A 22,565-nucleotide genomic window follows, 5' to 3' on the forward strand; every position below is an offset into this window, starting at 1 on the left:
GAGGTCCTACTGTATAGCACAGGGAACTATATCCAGGCTCTTGGAATAGACCATAATGAAGACAATGTAAGAAAGGGCATATATATATATATATATATGGGTCACTTTGTTGTATAGCAGAAATAGCATAACATTGTAAATCAACTATAATTTTAAAAAGTCAATAAAAGGGTTCTAAGGTTCCAACCATTGCCTACATCCATTTGAAAACACTTTATTGTCATTTTTCACATAGAGCAAACTTTATTTGAACTGGTCATTCATTCATTCATTCTCCATCTAGAGCATCCATTATATACATTGCACTCACTATGCCTTAGCAGGGGTAAGTGCATTCCAAGAGGACTGGTACAGAGCTACAAGCTAGCACAGGGCCTGGCACATAGCAGGCTCTCAATAAATATTCAGTAGGAGTTCCCGTGGTGGCTCAGTGGTTGACCAATCTGAGTAGGAAACATGAGGTTGCAGGTTCGATCCCTGCACCTTGCTCAGTGGGTTAAGGATCCGGCGTTGCCGTGAGCTGTGGTGTGGGTTGCAGAGGCAGCTCAGATCCTGCGTTGCTGTGGCTCTGCCATAGGCCGGTGGCTACAGCTCTGATTCAACCCCTAGCCTGGGAACCTCCATATGCATCAGGAGCGGCTCAAGAAAAGGCAAAAAGACAAAAAAAAAAAAAAAAAAAAAAAAAAAAAAAGAAAGAAAGAAAAACACCATTCTCGAAGATATAAAATGAAAGTTACATCAGCCTTCTCCTTGGCCAGTACAGTTTGGACCAGGGGGTTCAAACTCAAATAACTTCAGGCTTCAGGCAGAAAATCACAAGTAGGTGAAGTAATTCCATAGGACAAGATGGACTAGCAGGGCCTATGGCACTGGACATGCACATCCTGCCTAAAAGCATTCAAAAAATGTCAATACAGTGCTCTGAAGACCAACACTTCTGGATGATGCTAGCTTCGAGCATGTGCAATGGACCCATACCCAAGAAACTAGATGATACAGAAGTTCTAGAAGACAGGCAAGAACACAGTGCTATAGCATGGGTTTCTAATATTTTTTTTTTCTACTAGCATTTAACAGAATGCCCTGTACAAAGTAGGTGCTCGGTAAATGCTTCATTGAAAAACTGTTACCTAAAAACCAATGGCCATTGATTTGACCTAGAAGGCTGCTGTAACTTTCATTTTATATAAATGTATATATATGTGTGTGTGTGTATGTATACATATATGTAATACATAATATATAATATAATAATATAGTATAATAATATAATAATGTTACCCACACACATTATAAGTGTTCACCTGTGCACACCATGTCTAGATACGCAGTGTACCTCTTTAATGATCATTTTAAGTCTGGGAAAGCCCATCCAGAATTTGCCCAAGACCTTTAGGGATGTGAGTTAGTACAAATGCATATCATTCCCCATTGCACTGCTTACCATATCTCAGCCCTGCTGTGACTGGGGCTTTCTGCCTCCAGGAACAAACTGGATACCGGAGTCTAGTAACCAGACCTGAGTTGATTAAAAAGTGAAAGGTGGTCATTAAAGCTTTACTGGGGCAACCATCCGAGTCAAATAACCAGAACAAAAATAATCCAATACAAATGGGATTTTTATTCTGGAAAACAAATTTCAAAGCCCAATCACTGATATTACATCCTCCTGGAGAAGAGGCGTAATAATATCACAGATGGTGAAATCCCATGATTCCAGCAGCAGAATGTGCTTGTAGAAAATATGTAATATCCTCAAATCTGTGGCATCCTTTTCTATTTGAATATTTAGTTATTATTAGTTATTATTGATGGTCAGTTTGTCTGAGATGAAGAAACCCAACTGGGCATTTGCATTTTTGTCCAAGTTCCCCTGCGAGGGTCGCCCTCCGGCCTGTGCCCTAGAACTCACCTCCTCCGTTGTGTTGGTGATAATTGATGAGGAGAGGGATGGAGTCAAACACATATTTTTCAGCCACGTAGTATCGCTTGGGGTTGTCGTTTGTTTCTTTGATGTGATAGTGCTTTATACAAGGGTTGTTCTCACTTAAACAAATGAAACATGAATGCCGTGGTTATTAAGAAGCAATGTTTAGACACACAAACGTCTGCTGGTAGCAGATTCCTATTGGCTTTGTTGTCTACCCTCTCATGACGTTGGCAGGTATATTTCTTTTTTTTTTTTTTTTTGCTATTTCTTGGGCCGCTCCTGCGGCATATGGAGGTTCCCAGGCTAGGGGTCCAATCGGAGCTGTAGCCGCCAGCCTACGCCAGAGCCACAGCAACTCGGGATCCGAGCCACGTCTGCAACCTACACCACAGCTCACGGCAACGCCGGATCCTTAACCCACTGAGCAAGGGCAGGGACCGAACCCGCGACCTCATGGTTCCTAGTCGGATTCGTCAACCACTGCGCCACGACGGGAACTCCGGCAGGTATATTTCAACTTATGTGTCCGTCTTGACAGCTTGGCCCTGGGTGCTGTCTTAAGAAGGACTCTAAAGGCTGCATCTGGACCTGGTTAGAATCAGTACCATGATGGATTGATGAGGTTTCTTCCAAAACCACAGCATGGGGAGTGGTCTTGTATGTGCTGTATTTGTCCTCCCTGATGGGTGGATTTAACTAATCATCAGTATATGTTAAGGAAGCATCTCAGCCCCTTTTGTACTTATTTGGCTTTGTGTATCAAAGGTAACGTAGCAGCTCTGACTGCTATCCTTAGAAAATCCTGTTCTCAAGAATGGTCCTTGGCTGGCTTCGGAGAACTTGAATTTCAGGAGGCCTCTCACCTTCTTTAATGGATAAGGATGCCTCCTGTGCCTTGGTTGTTTGTGTAAACAATGTGATTTACGCTCAGTGCTTGCTTTTCTTTTGGGAGTCTAGAATTTTGCTGTGTACTGGGCAGAGGGTTCCTATGTGACCAGCCCCCATTGAAAACCTTGGGTGCGGAGTCTCTCGTGCACATTCCCTGTGGACTCCATTTCACCCCTGCTGTTGCACTTGAGGAATTAAGCACATCCTAGGCGACTTACCTAGGAGATGACTCTTGAAAGCTTGCATTTGGCTTCTGGATTTTGTCTCAATTGCCTTTCTTTCTGCTTCTTTTGCTTTCTATCCTTTCACTGTAGTAACTCTTAGCCTCAAATACGACTACACACCAAGTCCTGTGCGTCGTCCCAGTGAACCACTGAACCTGAGACAGTCTTGGGGACCCTCCAACACAGACTTTATTTCTCATTCCTTCTCCATGATTCCTCGTGGAGTTCCACATCTCCCGGCTGTGGCAGAGGCACGGCCCCTTTGTGATGGGCACTGCCTTCTTTCCCAACTCTGGACAGCACCTTTCTCTTCACCACCTGTCTAAACCCTGCTCCTACTTCAAGCTTACAGATGCCCTCCATCCTCCAGCAAATATTCCCAAGGAAAAAAAAAAAAAAAGGAGTTCCCGTCGTGGCGCAGTGGTTAACGAATCCGACTAGGAACCATGAGGTTGCGGGTTCGGTCCCTGCCCTTGCTCAGTGGGTTAACGATCCGGCGTTGCCGTGAGCTGTGGTGTAGGTTGCAGACGCGGCTTGGATCCCGCGTTGCTGTGGCTCTGGCGTAGGCCGGTGGCTACAGCTCCGATTCAACCCCTAGCCTGGGAACCTCCATATGCCGCGGGAGCGGCCCAAGAAATAGCAGCAACAACAAAAAAAAAAGACAAAAAAAAAAAAAAATTCCCAAGGATACTTCAAAGATGATTTCTCTCTCTTCTCTTAATTCTTATTGGACTCTGGTCATTGCCATACTGCCGAGTTCTTACTAATTTTCTTTTCTTTTCTTTTTTTGTGTGTGTCTTTTGTCTTTTGAGGGCCCCACTTGCGGCATATGGAGATTCCCAGGCTAGGGGTCCAATCAGAGCTGTTGCTACTGGCCTACGCCACAGCCACAGCAATGCCAGATCCAAACCACATCTGTGACCTACACCACAGCTCACGGCAAGGCAGGATCCTTAGCCCACTGAGTGAGACCAGGGATTGAACCTGTAACCTCATGGTTCCTAGTCGGATTTGTTTCCGCTGAGCCATGACGAGAACTCCTCTTGCTAATTTTCTAGTTAGAAGAGAATTTGAGACCTGGCTAGGCTCTTAGACATCATTTTACTGAAAAGGCAACTGTGGTCTAGAGGGGACAGACAACCGGTGAGGGTCTTGCTGTTGGCCAGCTGGAGCTTGAGGGTGGCTTGACCACTGGGGTTCTGTTGTCTCAGAAAAAGCCACCAGCTTTGTATGTGAAAGGAGCAGAGTATCACCTGCCTCCAGGGCTATAATCTGTAAGGTTTCTGGCATGTACTAAGGATGCAATAAATGCTAGGTAGCTTTATTAGCAGAGCCAGAACTAGAATTCCTATTTTCTCACTTACGGCACAACTATCTTTCCTGTAATTTTTTGAATTAAGTTATAAACTCATCAGATACAGGGCCAGGGATTTTATTTCTTTAGAGCTCTGCTCTCAGGGATGCTAATGGGGAAGAGAGGCTGGTGTCTGACCCCACCTCTGTCACTTTCCAGCTGAGTGACATTGGTTCTGTTCTTAGTCATGCTGGCTTTGGTTTCCTCAGGGGGATCAGGGGAAACCCACCATTTCCAAGGACACCCCCCACTACTTGCACGGTCTCATATTGCTCTGTGGGTGTCTGTCGCTCACCCACTCAGGGCTGTTCCTTCCCACTTTACTGAGCTGAGTCAGCACCATACCTCATGATGGCCTTGGTGAACACAGACACTGTGTATGTTCCTGGAGTCCTGGAATCTCGTACCATGAATGCTCCCTCTTTGCCCTGGAGTGGTAAGAAAGAATGGAAAATCAGTGATGCCAGGAAAACAGGCTCATGCCTCCAGCTCCACTTTCTTGCCTATGAAAGGAGAAAATAACATAGGTGGCTTGGCTCAGCGCAGACTTTCAGGAATAACAGCTGCCATTTCATTTATTCGTTCAAGAGACATTTCTTGAGCTCCTGCCACGTGTCCAAAACTGTTCTAGTGATGATGTAAACAGTAAGCAAAGGCAAACAGACATTAGCTCCTCCCTCTTGGAGCACATTGCAGATACTGTCCAACCCTCGCCACAACATTGCAACCTAGATGTTGTTATCCTCGATTTCCCCGTGAGGATGCTAAGTGCCACAGAGCTGAAGTGACTTTTTTTTTCTTTTTTTGTCTTTTTGTCTTTTTAGGGCAGCACTTGTAGCACACTGAGGTTCCCAGGCTAGGGGTCCAATTGGAACTGTAGCCACTGGCCTACACCAGAGCCACAGTGGGGAGAATGGAAAGCCCCAGAATGTACCCTTCACCCATCTGACAATTTCACCAGTGCTCATGAAATAACTACAAAAAAAATGGAGGGACCAGTTTCTTCATTTCTGGTAGGGATTTGAAATATTTTTTAATGATTTTTATTTTTTCTGTTATAGTTGGTTTATAGTGTTCTGTCAATTTCTACTGTACTGTAGAAATTTATACTCAACTGTGTATATATATATATATTCTTTTTCTCACATTATCCTCCATCATGTTCCATCCCAAGTGACTAGATATAGTTCCCTGTGCTATACAGCAGGATCTCTTTCCTTATCCACTCCAAATGCAATAGATTGTATCTATTAACCTCGGACTACCAGTCCATCCCACTCCCTCTCCCTCCCCCTTGGCAACCACAAGTCTGTTCTCCAAGTCCTTAACTCGATTTTGAGTACTTCATGTCAATGCTCTGAGTTTGTGCTGTAAATTTGTGCTGGTGATATTTGCGAAACTTATTACTATGGTTTACTTAACTTAGGCATAGCGAGGGCCGTAAGTGAAGGCCAGAGATAGGAGCCTCATGAGGGGGGCACACATTTATAGCATAGAGAGCAAAGTATTTATACAAAGATGATATTATATATATCCTTTTCCAAAAAAGGAACAAAAATGTGTGTATATTTTTTGGCCTTTTTTGGCCACCCTGTTGTATATGGAGTTTCTGAGTCAGGGATCAGATTGCTGGATCCTTAACACACTGTGCTGGGCTGAGGATCAAACCTGTGTCCCAGCACTTCCAAGATGCCACTACTCCTGTTGCGCTACAGTGGGAACGTCAAAGCCTATATAATTTATAACAACATAAGCCCCTCTACCCCAATCCCAAAGGTGGGCCATCTTCACATGAAAATAATGCACACAGATAGCCATGCTTGTTGTTGGAATCCTAGAATCTCAGGGTTAGAAAAGGCCCAAGCCAGGGTTATCCCAACCTCAGTTCTGTGGCCACTTGGGGCCCAGTAACTCATCCTGTGCATTATAGGATGTTTATCAGCATCCCTGGCCTCTATCAACTGGATGCCAGATATTGTCACATGTTCCCTGGGGGACAAAATCAACCCTGGTTGCGAACCACTGGTCTGACCTAACGCCCTAAACCTGTGCCCCACACTTTGCTGATGATCACAATCACCCAGAGAATTTAAAGCATAAAACAAGGCAACACAAAACCATGACCACAAGCAGTTGACCATGCTCCTCCCTATACTTATGTGCTTAGAAAATCCAGGGGGGGAATCCTGGGACCTGAACTTTAAAAAGGCTTGTGGACATCTGGATTTGGTCTCCACGATGCAACTGAACATGCAGCTCTTATTTCCTGATGGGTAGTCTCTGTCTTTTGCAAGAGCACTAATAGTTAGAAGGTTCATCCTCACACAGAAATGTAACCTGCTTCCCCTGACTTGACCCTGAACCTGCAGAGAGCTGTGTGTGGAAGGTAGGGGATTGTTGGCCCTTACATCATGGTGCATTCTTGCCAGACCTATAGTTTACCACCTAAACTTTGTGAGTCTCCCAAAACTCTTCTCTCTGCTGGGAGTGTCAAGAGTCTATTTTGAAATTTGAGGGAAGTGGAGGGTAGGGTTTATACCTGGATGAAGGTATAAACTTCCAGTTATAAGTTCTGGGTATGTAAAGTACAGCATGGTGACTAGAGTTAACAATACCATTGCTAAGAGAGTAGATCTTAAAAGGTCTCATCACAAGAAAACAATTGTAACTGGGTGGAAATGGATTTTGACTAAACTTACTGTATTAATCATTTTGCAATATATACATAAATCAAATCATTACATTGCACCCATTCAATGTATACAATGTTATAGGTCAATTTTATCTCAGGAAAACTGGAAAAAGAAAGAAATTTGAAGCTAAGACCTGGGTCTTCAGGTCTCTGTTGTTCAGCCTTGACCTTCCTTTCCCAAGGTCATGAGCAAGGGCTGCCTTAGGTGTTGCCTGGACGTGGGGGAGGAACTGAGGGAAATACAGAAAGCTATAACATTTCTTTTCCTAAGATGTCAGAGTATTCTAGAACAGTCCTAGTATTCTTGGTCCACACAGAATGTAATGTTTTTGTATTTCATGAATTTTTTTAATTCAAGAAAAAGATAAATATTTCCGGACCAGTAATGCAGCTCCTTTCTCCACAATGTGCTCTGTGCATAATCTTGAACATGGAAAGGACAGAGGAGAGCTAACCAGACCCTTAATATCTTTCTCTCAGAGAGGAATGAAAAGTATGTGTCTAATGCAATAGAAAATGAGGTAGTTTACTCTCTAAGGGTTAGTAAAACCCTTCTAACTTTCGCTACAAATCATCCTTTAAAAACACTTGATTTTTCCAAAAATTAGATTTTCTTCCCTTTTGGGTCAGTAGTGTATTCAATTTCTGAAGTAAAGGTGATGGATGTGACACAGAACTGACCAGATTCGGTCATTAGATTTGCAAATAGCTTTTGAGTCATAATTTACCCAACCATGAAATTCTCCTCCTTTAAGTGTACAATTCAATGATTTTTGTCAAAATCACGTAGTTGTGCAAAAGCCTAACTTTAGAATATTTTTTCATCAATCCCCAAAGACACCTCAGTATCATCTGGACTCCTGACACACTAACATGCCTTCTCTGTAGATCTGCCTATTCTGGAAGTTTCTTATAAATGAAATCATATAATACATGGTCTCCTGTGCCTGGAATCTTAGATGTGGCATATTGCTTTCAAGGTTCATCAAGTGGTACCATGTAACAGGACTTCACTCCTTCTTACAGCTGAGTAATATTCCACTGAATGGTTTATACCACATTTTGTTTGTTTTTCAGTTGCTAGGCATTTGGGTTCTTTCAACCTTTGGCTGTTGTGAGTAGTGGATTTGTCATCTGGCTTCTTCTGCTCAACATCATGTTTGTGATATTCATCCACATACTTACAAGCAGCCTCTCTTGTCTTCACAATTTCTCCCTTTTGCCAAATATGGAAGCTATTGCTCTTGTCTCATCGAAATATGATGAGTTAAATTCGAGGCAGGAAGAAACAAAACTTTAGCCAAGGCAGGCATTTTCTGCATGTGTAACTTATTCTAAAGGGGAAGAAACAGACCCTGAAGGGCAGAAGTTTATCAACTGTAAAAAGAAGAGTGGGAAAGTCTCTTCTATTTAATTTAAAATGTTTTGTTGTTGTTATGCTTTCAAAGAAGCCATTATTTAAAAAAAAAATTGTGATCAGAGAGAGGCTCAACTGTGAACAAGAGTAAACTAATCCACAGACAGTGACAAAGGAGAGGTAAGGGTTGCAGTCAGCTGTGCCAAGTGCAGGGGCTGTCAGAGCTCTTCCTCCATTGTAGTTGCTCGAGGTGGCACTCAGAGGTGGTGACAGGAAACTCTGGTTTGGGGCTGAAGCAGCCCAGAGTTCTGAGAAAAAGGTGCCTTACCACTTATTTCCTGCAAAGGGTTTGGGGGACGTCACAACCCTCAAGAACAGTGGAGTCTAAATGGTCTTTGCTCCCATTACTACCATGCAAATGGCACTGATTTGTGCAATGTGGCTACGGTGGAGTGGGGAGGGGGCCTGTTCCCATGGGATATATTCAAAGTCTTAGTTTACCTTTTACTACTTTCCCTAGAAAAATAAAGCTGCAACAACAGAAAAAAATCATGTTAAGAAGGTAAAATATGTGAATGGGAGGTATTAGGAAAGGAGAAGAGAACTGAACTCATACATTCCCTGATAAACTCTGTGTGTGCGTGTGTGTGCGCTCGTGCACGTGCATGGGTATGTGTGTGTTTGTAGAAATGTCCCTGCCCTAGTCCCAGCTATGTCACTGATTTACACTCTACATTTGGCCCAGTTTACTCCCTTGTAACACAAAGGGAAGGCACCAGATGTTCTTTAAAGAGAATTCTGTCTATAAATTCTGTGAATTGGAGTTCCCATTGTGGCTCAACAGTAATGAATCCGACTAGTATCCATGAGAATGCGGGTTCAATCCCTGGCTCTGCTCAGTGGGTTAAGGATCCGGTGTTGCTGTGAGCTGTAGTGTAGGTCCCAGACGCAGCTTGGATCTGGCATGGCTGTGGCTGTAGTGTAGGCTGGCAGCTGCAGCTCCAATTCAACCGCTAGTCTGGGAACCTCCATGTGCCACGGTGCGGCCCTAAAAAGCAAAAAAAAAAAAAAAAAAAAATCTGTGAATTACAGATATTTCCTGATTAAATGTCTGTGCTTCAGTTTCCACAACTATAAAATGATCATTGCAAGATGGCTGGGAGAATTAAAGTGCACAGTGCAGTTCCCGGAATATAATACCAGAACAAGGACTATTAGGACCATGAATAGCAACTCTATCACATGCTATAGTATATCATCTATTGGAAGTATTACTGCCATTGTCTGCTCTTATTTGAGACATGTTAGAGAGTGTCAAGAATAGATTTCTTTCTTTCTGTCCATGCAATTTTGAAAGGGACCTTATAGAAGATAATCTTGAGACACGAGGTAGGTTATTGTGAAAAATATGGACTGATAATTTATAGCCTGGTCACGCTGCCTTATAATTTAAGAGTGTCTCTGACACACAATCACTCTTCATTCTGGGGGAGGTTCATTCTCTTGACATGGGGGCCAAGCTATGGTATCGCCTCTGCCCAGCTGTGTCCCAGATCTCAAACTTGACTGTTGTGTCATCTAGACAAACAGACTGGATGAGGAAGGCCATGCCAATGGTGCTCTCCTGGTACTTGTGGAACTGCCCTTTGACAAAATATAGTATCAGGCTAGCTTTCCCTACCACAAATTCACCCCGTAGGACCAATTGAAGGGGCATGTTTTGCTGGCCTGGGGCTGCCCATTGGGCCTGGCTGTGCTTCTGCTAGTCATGGCTAGATTATCAGAGTGGAAAAGGGTAGAGAGAAGGAGAGGCCAAAATGTAGCAAAGAGGGGAGGGGGAAGGAAGTGGATTTCCAGGCTTTGACAGTCCTCCTTCCCCAAGTGCCTCTCCATCTGACCCAACTTTCTAACCTGGGCTCCTGAAACCCAGGCTCCTGGGGCTCCACCTCCCCTGTCGGACCCAAGCCTGTGTCTCATTTCTTCTCTTGAAACAACCCCGTTATGGGAGTTCCCATCATGGCTCAGTGGAAACGAATCTGACGAGCAGCCAGGAAGATGCAGATTCAATCCCTGGTCTTGCTCTGTGGGTTAAGGATCTGGCATTGCCGAGGGCTGTGGGGCAGGTCGCACATGTGCCTTGGATCTGATCCTGCGTTGCTGTGGCTGTGGTGTAGGCCAGCAGCTACACCTCCAATTTGACCCCTAGCCTGGGAACCTCCATACTGCTGTGGGTACGGCCCTGAAAAAAAAAAAAAAAAAAAAAAGAGAGAGAGAAACAACCCCATTATGGAGTAAATATTGTAGCTTCAACTAAATCTTAGAATCATGGAAATATAATAAACCAATGTCTCAGATTAGGCTCCTGTCCGAAATTTAGGTCATCTAACATGGTCGATGCAATAAGGTATCCAGTACCTGCTTGCAAGGAATTTACCCTTTACCGATATAGATTAAGACAGAAAAGAGAGTGCCTAGGTCCAAGGCCGAATGAGAAAAGAACCACTGGAGATGTCATGACATTGCACTTATGATGCAAATGGTGCACTTAAGGGTTCAAAGGTGGGGAAAACCACATTCCATGGCTTGGGGGTGGAAAGGCATGAGAGGCTTCTTAGACCAGGTGCTATCTGAAGAACCAATAGGGCACAGTAGAAAATGTTCTTCTGTGCTTCCCAAACTTCGGTAAGTCCCAGAATCACCTGGGTGCCAACTCCTGAGGTTCTGATTGGTGAGGGTGGGCATCCTGGATTTTGTATTTTTAAAAGGCTCCCCCAGAGGGGTGGACAGGAGGTTTGGGATTGGCATATGCACACTGAGGTATATGGAATGATTGGGGACCTGCTGTATAGTACAGAGAACTCTACCCAATATTCTGTGATGGTCTATGTGGGAACAGAATTTGAAAAAGAATGGAAGTGAGTACATGTATAAACTGGATCACTCTGTTGAAATTATCACAACATTGTAAATAAAATATACTTCAATACAGCTTTTTAAAAAAAGGCTCCCCCAATGATACTTAGGATTAGCTGGCTTCTCCTAAAGCATATTTGTTAATTTAAAAACACATCTTAAGCATCTGATGTATTCACTCATTCAGCAAATATTCATTGAGCAACTACTCTTCATAGGTAGAGTCTGGGGTTCCTAGGTACAGCAAAAGCAAGATAAAGGGTTTATATTCTAGCGGAGAAATACATATGGGGCAGTATATCAAGAGATTGAGTTAATAAATATAAAAAAATAAATTTTTTTGAAAATGAAAATTTCAATGTAGTAGAATTTTGGATAATAAAAATGAATAAATTCATCAGTAAATGGTCTTATAATTGTTAGATAAGGAGACAAAAAGGACACCCCTGTAGCAATTCAGCAGTTGTTTCAGACATCATACAATACAGGGACCCACAGAAGTTTGCATTCATGTTACCTAAGGAGGCAAAGAAGATTTGGTGAAGGCCAGAAATTAGTAAGGAGGAATGTTTCAACTGTTCTAGCAACTGGGACATATTGAAGTGCCTCCAAAAACCTACTGTAAAATAGAAATCATCTCTTGCTAGTCATTAACGTGGGTGGTTTTAAGAGTGTCATGGGCAATGCTTCATTAACCAATGTGTCATTGAAGATAATACAATTGCACTTGTTTAAACTTAGTATAATTCAGGTTTTTAATTAATTTAGTGCTTTATTTTTAATTTTTTTATTTTATTGTTTTTAGGGCCACACTCGCGGCTTATGGAGGTTCCCAGTCTAGGGGTCAAATCGGAGCTGTAGCTACTGGCCTACACCACAGCCACAGCAATGCTGGATCCTTAACCCACTGAGAGAGGCCAGGGATCTAACCTGCAACCTCATGGTTACTAGTCGGGTTTGTTAACCACTGAGCTACAGTAAGAACTCCTAATTAATTTAGTTCCTATGGATTAATTTAATAATTATGTTATCCAATAACATAGGTTGGCAGAAGAGGGCGCTGAGTGGGCTATATGTACATCACAAGTTTGATTTGAAAAAAAAATACAGATTCCCAGGAACTAACCCTGGAGATTCCAATTCTGTGGGTCTGGGGCAGAGCCTGAGAAATCTATTTTTTTTTTTTTTTTTTTTTTTTGTCTTTTTGCCTTTCTAGGGCTGCTCCCGTGGCATATGGAGGTTCCTAGGCTAAGGGTCGAATCAGAGCTGTAGCCACCAGCCTACACCAGAGCCACAGCAACTCAGGATCCGAGCCGTGTCTGCGACCTACACCACAGCTCACAGCAATGCCAGATCCTTAACCCACTGAGCAAGGCCAGGGATCGAACCCGCAACCTCATGGTTCCTAGTTGAATTCGTTAACCACTGAGCCATGACGGGAACTCCCTATTTTTTTTTTTTAAGTTTCCCAGTGATTCTTCTGTGTGATCTATTGGGAACCACAGGAAATAATTCAATGCTGAGTCAAGGTGAAACCAAGGAGAAAGCAGAGTCCAGTAATGACTCAGCTTAATTCCTCTTCCTCCATGAAACCTTTCTAATTCCTCTAGAATCTTCTCAGAACTCCAAGACCACTGAAAGCCTGCTGTGCATGCTCAGTTTATCTTAGGTTATCCCCTCTCTCTTCAGAGTTTGTCTTGGCTCCCAGAAGTGTCAAAAGCTTACTGAGGTCAAAGCTCCTATCTCAGGTATCTCCAAGCGCATAGTTCTATGTTCAGCAAAATGGTAAATTACGTGAATTGATACTGAGAAATCCTCACAAAGGAAATGATGCAGACATGTCATCATCACGACGGGTACCAACCGAGGTGGCTGACATAACACAGGCTGCCTGTTATGCATCCGTGCTGGGAACCACACAGGTCTTCTGGAGAATCCAGCGACACCTGAACTTGCTCTCTTTATACGCACAAGCTGCTCGAGGGCAGAACCTCTCACCTTGTCCTCTTCACCAGCCAAAGGAGAAAAATTTCCCTGCTCTGAGACCTGACTGTGGGCTCTCCTTCTCCCCTCCGCTTTTCCTCTTATAGCAATTATACTTTTGCCTTTGATAGAATGAATCAATCTATTATCAGTTTCCCTTGTGCAAAAGGAAATAGGACATTAATAATCAATGCCACGCCTTTGGATTATTCTTTGACAATATTCATCATCCCTCTTCCTTCCCGTTACAGCCTTTCTTTCCCTTCCTGATATCTTCCCAGGTCCCATTCTCTACGCTCACCCCTAGCCATGGAGCAAACAGGTCATGGTTCCTGGTTCCACTGTCCAGCTGTCCCAAGACTGAGGGACAGTCCCAAGACTGAGGGAGCTGCTGGGACATGGGAGTCTCAGTTTTCAAGAGTCCCAGGCAGAGTTCCCATTGTGGCGCAGTGGAAACAAATCCAACTAGTATCCAAGAGGATGTGGGTTTGACCCCTGGCCTTGCTCAGTGGGTTGGGGATCTGGCGTTGCCGTGAGCTGTAGCGTAGGTCACAGATGAGGCTCGGATCCTACCTTGCTGTGCCTGTGGTGTAGGCCAGCAGCCATGGCTCCAATTTGACCCCTGGCCTTGGAACTTCCATGTGCCGAGGGTATGACCCTAAAAAGCAAAAAAAAAGCAGTCCCAGGAGAACCACAATGAGCCAGTCACTCCAGCTTCCTTCCATCTAGATGAGATCTAAGATTCTTGAAGGTAGGAAATACCTTCAAACTAACTGGAAAATGGTATATGGTGAAACGACAGAAACAGGGTTGACATTTTGGAGACCAATGCCTCCATCAACCCACATTTACAGTTTACTGGTCTCACTGGTGAAGCTTGTGTTGGGTGCGGGTCATTAATATCATCTGAGTATGAGACTCACCTGGAGAGATGTTTCTCCAAGACACTAATGGCTGGATCCTAGCCACTAGAGATTCTGATTTAATGCATCTGGGGTGGGGCCTGGGCATTGGTATTTTAAAAATGTTTCCAGGTGGTTTTAACAGGCAGACAGGGCTGATAACCACTGCTCTAAGCAAATAAGCTAATAAATTGTTTTCTCTGTGGAAAACTTTCCCTCAATACCTTCATGCATTTGGTTTCTCTGCAAGAGCCATAAATGTGCAAGTTTCAGGGCTACTCTGAGTGGTCTGTGGATGGGTGCCAGCTGGCAAATCATGACTGATCTACCACCAGATAAAAAAAGAAATTGAGAGTAAGCATTTAGAATTTTTTTATAGCCATCAGAGTCATTTTATGTCTGATGAGTCTAATACTAATAAAATGCTGGACTTGCCTTTTTTATGTCTTTGCTTCTTATTTTTCTAGGAATTCATTTTTATTATACCATACAAAATATAAAGTCTGACAGATTGGAAATTAAAAATGAATCAGGAGTTCCCACTGTGGCGCAGCCGTAACGAACCCAACTAGCATCCACGAGGATACAGGTTTGATCCCTGGCCTCGCTTGGTGGGTTGAGGATTGCGAGTTGCTGTGTGAGCTGTGGTGTAGGTCACAGACACGGCTCAGATCCCAGGTTGCTGTGGCTGTGACGTAGGCCAGCAGCCGTAGCTCCGATTAGACCCTTCATCTGGGAACCTCCATGTGCCGAGGGTGCAGCCTAAAAAGGCAAAAAAACACACACAAAAATGAACCACAGAAAGTACTCTTTCACCCCAGGTACTTTGAGAGGCGCTGCTTTAGAACAAATGACTCTGATGCATGGAGAGAGGGTTTACCTTGCAGGCCAGTCAATTGATGGCAGCTGCCTGGAGTGGTGTTTTAAGAAGGACCCTAAAGCCTTGAGCCATGATCACCTGTCTTGGCCAAAGGACCAGGAGCAGAGAGTGGCAGTCAGTCTGGTTCTGGGTAATTTTCCGCCCTAATTTCATCCAATGCGTCTCTTGTACTTGTTGTGAAACTGAGACCCAGAAGGAAGAGGGGGTGTCCCTGAATTCACCCACAGAGTTGGAGCCAGAGCAGAGGCCAGGACGCAGTACTTTCACCACCACAGCATGCCTTCTCTCATCCCTCTCTCCCTTAATCCTGACATGCCTGCGTAAAATCAGGCCTGCTCCTCATACCATATGATTCTCGAATTGCATGAAAAATGACTTAAAACAAGTGATATGGAGTTCCTGTCTTCCTCAGGGGTTAACGATCCCTACTAGTATCCATGAGGACATAGGTTCGATCCCTGGCCTCACTCAATGGGTTAAGGATCTGGCATTGCTGTGAGCTGCGGTGTAGGTCACCCTTGCTGCTCGGATCCTGAGTTGCTGTGGCTGTGGTGTAGGCCAGCAGCTATAGTTCCAATTGGACCCCTAGCCTGGGAACCTTCATATGCCGCTGGTGCGGCCCCAAAAAGACAAAAGACAAAACAAAACAAAACCAGATAAACAACTGATATATTTCCTCTGGACCCACAGCACAACCAGGTAGAATCTGAGTCACAGACACTCCTGACCTAGCCGGAGAAGCAGGCAAGAAAGACCAGACCCATGGTTCCCTGGTTCCCTGGGGCCAGCCCTCCATTCAGAAAGACCATCAGCGCTGCAGCAATGGTCACACGTTAATACCAAGGCCTTTGACCCTGTCTGGGTTTTTTTATCCTGATGTACCCTACTCCTGTAAACCCCCAGAATATTTTTACCAGACATAAACACCACCAAACCACTGCTTGGCTGAAAAAAGTAGCACAGTTCATTTTTTTGGTGTCTAAAAACAGGTTAAGGAGACTTACTGTGTCCAAAAGAAGTTTTTCAGCTTTGTCTCGGCTGATACTTTTATTGTACCACCTGAAAGCAGGAAAAAGTCATAAATGCATGACATTTTAAAAAATGTCCTTATTTACCTATAAAAGATAATTAACACTAGAATTTTGTGTGTGTGTATGCTTTCACATGCAAAAGGAAAGGCATGAGCCATTTCCAGGTAATAAAATGTTTACTTTGGAAGGGAACAAATGAATCAGAATTGGTAAAATGTTGATAATTGTTGAAGCTGGGTTTTGGGTCCATGGAGGTTCATTATATTTTTCTCCCTACTTTTGTGCATGTTGGAAATTTTCCATAATGAAATTTTAGAAAACATTTGTCTTCTGCTCTATTTCATAAGTCAGTGAGTGGTTATAAGCAGGATGATGTGCGGGCAGCTATAAAAACTTAATATAAAATTGAAAGTGTAGCAGATACCCTTTTAAAACAACTGCAGTATTTCCTCTGTAAGGCTGGTTTACAAGATCTTCTGAAAGTTATCACATTTCCCCCAACTGCCTAAAAGGGCCTGCACAAATGACACTGAGAGGGTCTCATAGGGCTAGTTTTTCTTCGTAAAAAATGTAAATGTATAAAAACCTTAGGCATTACCGTCATTCCTTGTCAAAGAACGCTAAATTTATTTGCTGTATAAACTAAAAAAGTTTAATCTCTAAAAATAAGGTAAACATTCACATATTTTCTACTTTTTACAGAGTGAACTGACCTGAGATTGAACTTCAAAGTTAGTTTAAAAGGAGAACATGTCTCATTTTCATGGAATAACACAATATTGTTAGGTTTTGTGTTTCTGACTGTATCAAACAATTTGTTTTAATTTCTCAAGATTCCAGGGCAATTTTAGCAGGATAACTGCCTCATTTATTCTCTGGAGAAGTTTTAAAATCAAATTTTCTGTAAGCAATTTGAATAAGAAATTAAAAATATAAATGAAAAAAGAAAGTAAAGATATTTCTAGATTTTTGCTCAATACGTCTTAACCTGAAATAATTCGTGCCAGACACCTTTAGGAACTAAAGCAGTGTGAAGGAATGATTTGGATAATGCGGAAAAGTCAATCTGAGTACACTGTGGATTCAATGCCATTTTTATAGTTTGATTTCATTAACATGCATACCGCCAAATTTAAGTTCTTCTTCATACCTCTCAGGGCATTTGAAACTAACTGTCTAGCCCTGTGCTGGGCTGGCTGGTAGTTAGGTGTGTGGAATATCACACTCAAGCCAGCAACAACAGGTGACATGTAACCTAAATGCAGCATGCTATCATTCTTGGAATTTTACTGGCTGATGACTCCGAGCTAGAATTATACAGGTTTATACAGGATGCTAAATGACTTTTCATAAAGTTTCCACTAAAACAGCCTCTAGGAGTTCCCTGGTGTCCTGGCAGTTAGGGATTTGGCATTATCACTGTTGTGGCTCTGGTTTGATTCCTGGCCTGGGAACTTTTGCATGCCATGGTCACAGCCAAAAAAAAAAAAAAAAAAAAAAAAACCAAAAGAAACCAAAACAAACAAACCCTACCAGTTTCTCTAAGAGCTTTGGCATCCTGGGTACATACTAATTAATCCTTTTTTTTTTTTTTTTTTTTTTTTTGCATTGGCCATACTTTGGCTGAAATCATATCTCTAGCCAGTGGATTCCATCAAACTTGGCTGGGAGGAAAGCTCCAGCCATACTCTGGTGAGAACTTTAAGACTGCAAAGAATAGTAGACAAATGTGTAGCTCACCTATCATGTGTCAGGAATTGTTATAAGCAGGTTAGGAAACTTGCCCAAGGTCACTGAGCTAGAAAGTAGTAGCCAGAATGTGAACCCAGGCAGCCTGGCTCCAGAGCCCTGCTCTTACTACCCCAGTACAGAGCCGGTAACTGTCATATAGCAGGGACTCAAGAAAAAACACTACCAGGCTCCCTCTCTGCCCTCAGAAAACCTGAGTTTGCTATGCTGTAGCCCCCAGCTCCACATCTTTCAGGGGTTACACTTGTCAGATGCATTTCTTGCAATTTGCAAATTGTTAAGGAACATAATCTTGGCAGCATTTGTCACATGCACATTCTTACATGGTTCCTTTTCTCCTTGTCCCCACTTTAATACAAAAATGAAATGAGTAACATATAAGTTTGAACGAGAAATGAAATGGCGTGGAATCATTTATGTTTTTTTTTTCTATCTGCACCACCTGTATCTTCTAAGATGGAATTCTTCAAACTGGAACATGTTCAAACTGGAACATTATTTCTATAATTTTGGTGTCTGGTGAAAAAAAAAAACCAACTGAAAAGTGGTGAAAAAGGATATGCGTGATTTTTTAGGATTGAAGTTTCGGGTGTTAACACTTGAGCCACATCCTGGCCTCACTGGCCACTTATTACGTTAGAGGAGCTAGAATGAACAATCTTCAATGAACAATCAGTGATGGAAATTCATAAAACCCAGAAGCAGAGAAGCTCTGCGTGGGAAAGCAACAGTATTTATCAGACTGGCTTGGCTTTTTGAGGGTAGCCACGAATAAGGGAATTAGTGGATTCTTCCGAGCTTTTGAACATCATGCAACTGAATGGTACTTTCCACCTCAGTGGGCTCTTAGAACGTATCTTGTTGAAGCCTGGCCAGTATGCTTCATATCATGTGTAAGCTCTGATCAGTCAGTTCTGGCTGCCGGGAGCTTCCTGCTGGAAAGATGGAGGCCAGTCCGGGCTCTGTAGGTGGAAGGGTCACTATCTTAGAGTGACGTCTGCCCTGAGTGCAGGGACGGGAGGAAATGTCAGCAAGAAGGCCACAATTTGCCTTCCTTCATTTTATCTGACCCTTCATTTTAAGGAAAGGGGATCTGAGATCCAGCCTGGTGAGGAAACTGAAATCATGGCTGGTCCCCAAATCATGGCAGGATACCTGAAGAGCCAATCAATCTACCAGTCCATGGTCATCTTCCCTGTGGTTCAATTTTGAATTCTTATACAGATATCATCAGAAACTAGACAATGTTAAGTTCAAGGAAAGTCCTCATATTGGGCCTTTTTTTAGTACAGCCAGGTATATACTAAGCATCTGCATGTGAGTTATTTTATTCCCTAGTGGTGATACCATATCTGAAAATGCAAACTGACAGAGTACAGAAAAAATAGGGCTCACAGACTGTCTTATTTTATGCTGTAGTGTTTCACTTTTTAAATGATGTAAAATACCTTCAGGAGGGGAATGTGCTTTTTTTTTTTTTTGCCCCAGGCTCTATCATTCCCTCTTGCCTTCCTTGTACTCCATTGGAATTTGGACTCTTCGATCTTGAATGAAGAGATTCTGATTAAAAGCAACAACAACAAAAATACCTCCCAGCCTCGTGATCATTTGAAATAAACGCCTAATTTTTTTTCTCAAGGTGGTGACTATAAAATTTTAAACATTTGATTTAATCAGATCTCATATACTTCATTGCAGTTCAAGTATTCTTGGAACTGATGACTCATTAGCTAAGGGAGGGGCTTCTTATACATCCTTGATAAAATGAATCTCAAGTTGAGAGACTCTTTAGAAAATGATAACTCTTTGCCGTAGAATCTATTAGAATTTTAGCAACGAATAACTTGGCCATATTTGAACTAATACAAACCCAAATGAATTAACAGAAGTTCTCATTAACTAGTATTCCTCAACCTTGGTATCTTATACTTGGTGACTACTCAAAAAATTTTAATTTTTTAAATGATTTTAAACTTACAGAAAAGTTGTAAAATACTGTGAAAGGGACTCCCATATATGGATGAACCAACTACTGATGTTTTATACATTTGCTCTATCATTCTGTCCAGGTAGATAGATTGACTGATTTTCTTGAGCCATGTAAGAATAGAATTTTACTCCTAAATACTTCAGTATGTATTTCTAAGACATAGAATGTACACTTCTATAACCACAGGACAATGACCAAAATCATGAAATTTCACTTTGATACAATACTGTTATCTAATTGTAGACCGCATTCAAATTTCATCAGCTGTCCCAATAATAGGCTTTGTAATTATTTTGTTGTTGTTTGCTTCTTTATGGTTCAAGATTGATGCAGGATTACCGGTGCATTTAGTTACCACATCTCTTCAGTTTCCTTTAAGGTGGACCCATTTCTCAGCCTTTCATGATATTAATGTCTCTGAAGAGCACAGGGCTGTTATTTTGTAGAGTATTTCTTGGCTTGGGTGTGTCTGTTATTTCCTCATGACTAATTCAGGGTATGCATGTTTGGGCCAGAATATCACAGAAGTTCTGGTTCCTTCTTGGTGTTTCACATTGGGGGAGATGCAGGATGTCTGCTTGCCCCATCATTGATACGAACTTGGATCACTTAAATAAGGTGGGGTCTACCAGGTATTTCTTCTTTGTTATGAATAAGTGATTTGGGAGAAGACACTTTGAGACTATGTAAACATCAAACTTTCACCACCTACTTGTGACATTCATTGATGATTTTTGCCTGAATCAGTTGGTACTGTGAGTTATAAAATGGTGATTTTTAAACTTTATCATTCCTTCTGCCTCCATTAGTTGGCATTCTACTGTAAGAAAGAGCTTATTTTCTCTTGTCTATTTACTTATTTATTTTCCTATCTAGCAAGCTATTTGTTTATTATGGATTCTTATTTTATTCAGTAATAGTGTAGACTATTACTGTCATTATTTATTTTGCTCGAATTGTCCCAGATTTGGTTGGAAGGAACATTTTTAAGCTGAATTCTGTGCTCACTTGATATGTTCGTATTATTAAACAAACAAAAAAATATTGGGGGATACTTTACTTTTTAGTGTATCAGAAAATTCCATTTTTATTTTTGATCTTTCCCTGCCCCAACTCCAAATCCCCAACCCATTTCTCTAAGAAGTTCTGGTTCTTTTTCGTGAGAAATATTATTTAAAAAACAAGGTCAGAATGTGGATATTGCTACTGTGGCGTTATTGCTTCTGGACCTTCCAGTGGCTAAGTTAGGAAATACATATATGTGGTGAGTAATGTTGTTCACTACAATTGGATTTCATTAAATGTCAAGTAATTCCATTAAAATCATATCCACATGAACTCCTCTTTTAAATGACAGCTTGAAGTAAACAGCACAAGCTAAGCAGATATTTAGTATTTGTTTGTCAGGTCTCTCATCATTGGAAGTATTACATTAAACCATATTTTAAATCAGCTTGTATTTAATCTAATGTTGATCATGGTTTTTTGTTTTTTTGTTTTTTTCTTTCTCAGGTAAGATCAATATTCCTGGGATTCCCAGAACCTTTTCCTTTTACCACAATATGTGCAGCCACCTGAAAAGCATCCCTTAGACAAAAGGGGAGGTGAATGCATATGCCCTTCCTTTCCCCCCTTTTAAAGTGACCCTCAACTGTTTATTTTGTGATCAGGGTATGGGGGAAAAGAAAGCAAGTCAGGAAGAGAAAAATGCCTGATACTTTAATCATCAACCAACAATTCACTCCTAATCTAAGGGGACTCCTTAACACCTTATTTTTGGAAAACAAATAAAGTGTCTTACTCATAGGTTTCCAGTTTATTTGGAGACTTTTCCACCAGATAACTGCTTGGCACGTATCCTTCATGCCTGTTAAAAGGGAAATGAGTGTTTAGACTATTATAGGACTAATTTTCACATCTTCATTTTAGAGGTTTAATCAACCAAAAGTCATTTAAAGATGAGGAAGTCTCATATGATCTGGCATTCAGGTTAAGACATTTTCAATTGGGGGGGAGGGGGTAAAAAATTACAAAAAAAGAACAACCTGCTATCTGTTAAAGCTGTATAGATTTTATCACTGAAATATGAACCTCAATAAATAAGAAGTGACTACTTTACTTTAAAAGCTCTGCTTGGTAAGCTCTTTGCTGTGAAATTTCCTCTACTGGAAAAAAGACTAATATTTAGTCTCTAATTTCTATTAGGAAACATTTGTGATTGTATAATAATCAGTATTTTTTCCACTTTAGTGATAGCATTTTAGAGTTGAGGAACCAAAATAATTGAAATACAAAAAATTATTTTCCAACCACAGGTCTCAAAAGATATTGCCAGTTGACCTTGTAAGCTTTTAATTTAAGGCCTCCCTAATATTTGTTCTTAATTGAGCTCCTTCATACATAAATGGTAAAACATGATTTAAAAAGAAAAAAGAAGGTCATGCTGGATTTGGTGTTGGGAGTTTCTTTTGAGCAGGAATAAATTGTGCATGAGTATCAAGAAACTAATAAGAATATCAAGATACTTTACACTTGTGTGTGTAGTTTGCACTTGTTAGAACCCTGTCGCATTTATTTTTTCATTTAATACTACAAGGTGAGAGCAGTGTTTCCCCCACTCTCTGGGCCTCTGACTCTATACCTGTCAGTTGAAGCTACCTGAACTAGATTAT

The 22,565-nt window shown here is 41.8% G+C and overlaps 1 protein-coding gene across 1 annotated transcript in view; it reads right to left on the reverse strand.

The window, feature by feature from the left end:
- ITK (IL2 inducible T-cell kinase) overlaps positions 1–22,565 on the reverse strand; it is a 71,498-nt gene that overhangs the window by 11,780 nt on the left and 37,153 nt on the right. The window contains exons 7-11 of the mRNA XM_021076697.1: positions 21,695–21,760; positions 16,128–16,182; positions 4,742–4,824; positions 1,913–2,046; positions 1,445–1,519 (exon numbers count right to left, since the gene is read on the reverse strand). Coding sequence (XP_020932356.1) covers positions 1,445–1,519; positions 1,913–2,046; positions 4,742–4,824; positions 16,128–16,182; positions 21,695–21,760 — 413 coding nt within the window. The remainder of the gene's footprint in view (positions 1–1,444; positions 1,520–1,912; positions 2,047–4,741; positions 4,825–16,127; positions 16,183–21,694; positions 21,761–22,565) is intronic.

The sequence above is a fragment of the Sus scrofa genome, chromosome 16 (assembly GCF_000003025.6).
Source record: "Sus scrofa isolate TJ Tabasco breed Duroc chromosome 16, Sscrofa11.1, whole genome shotgun sequence".
In the NCBI taxonomy this organism is placed as follows: Eukaryota; Metazoa; Chordata; class Mammalia; order Artiodactyla; family Suidae; genus Sus; species Sus scrofa.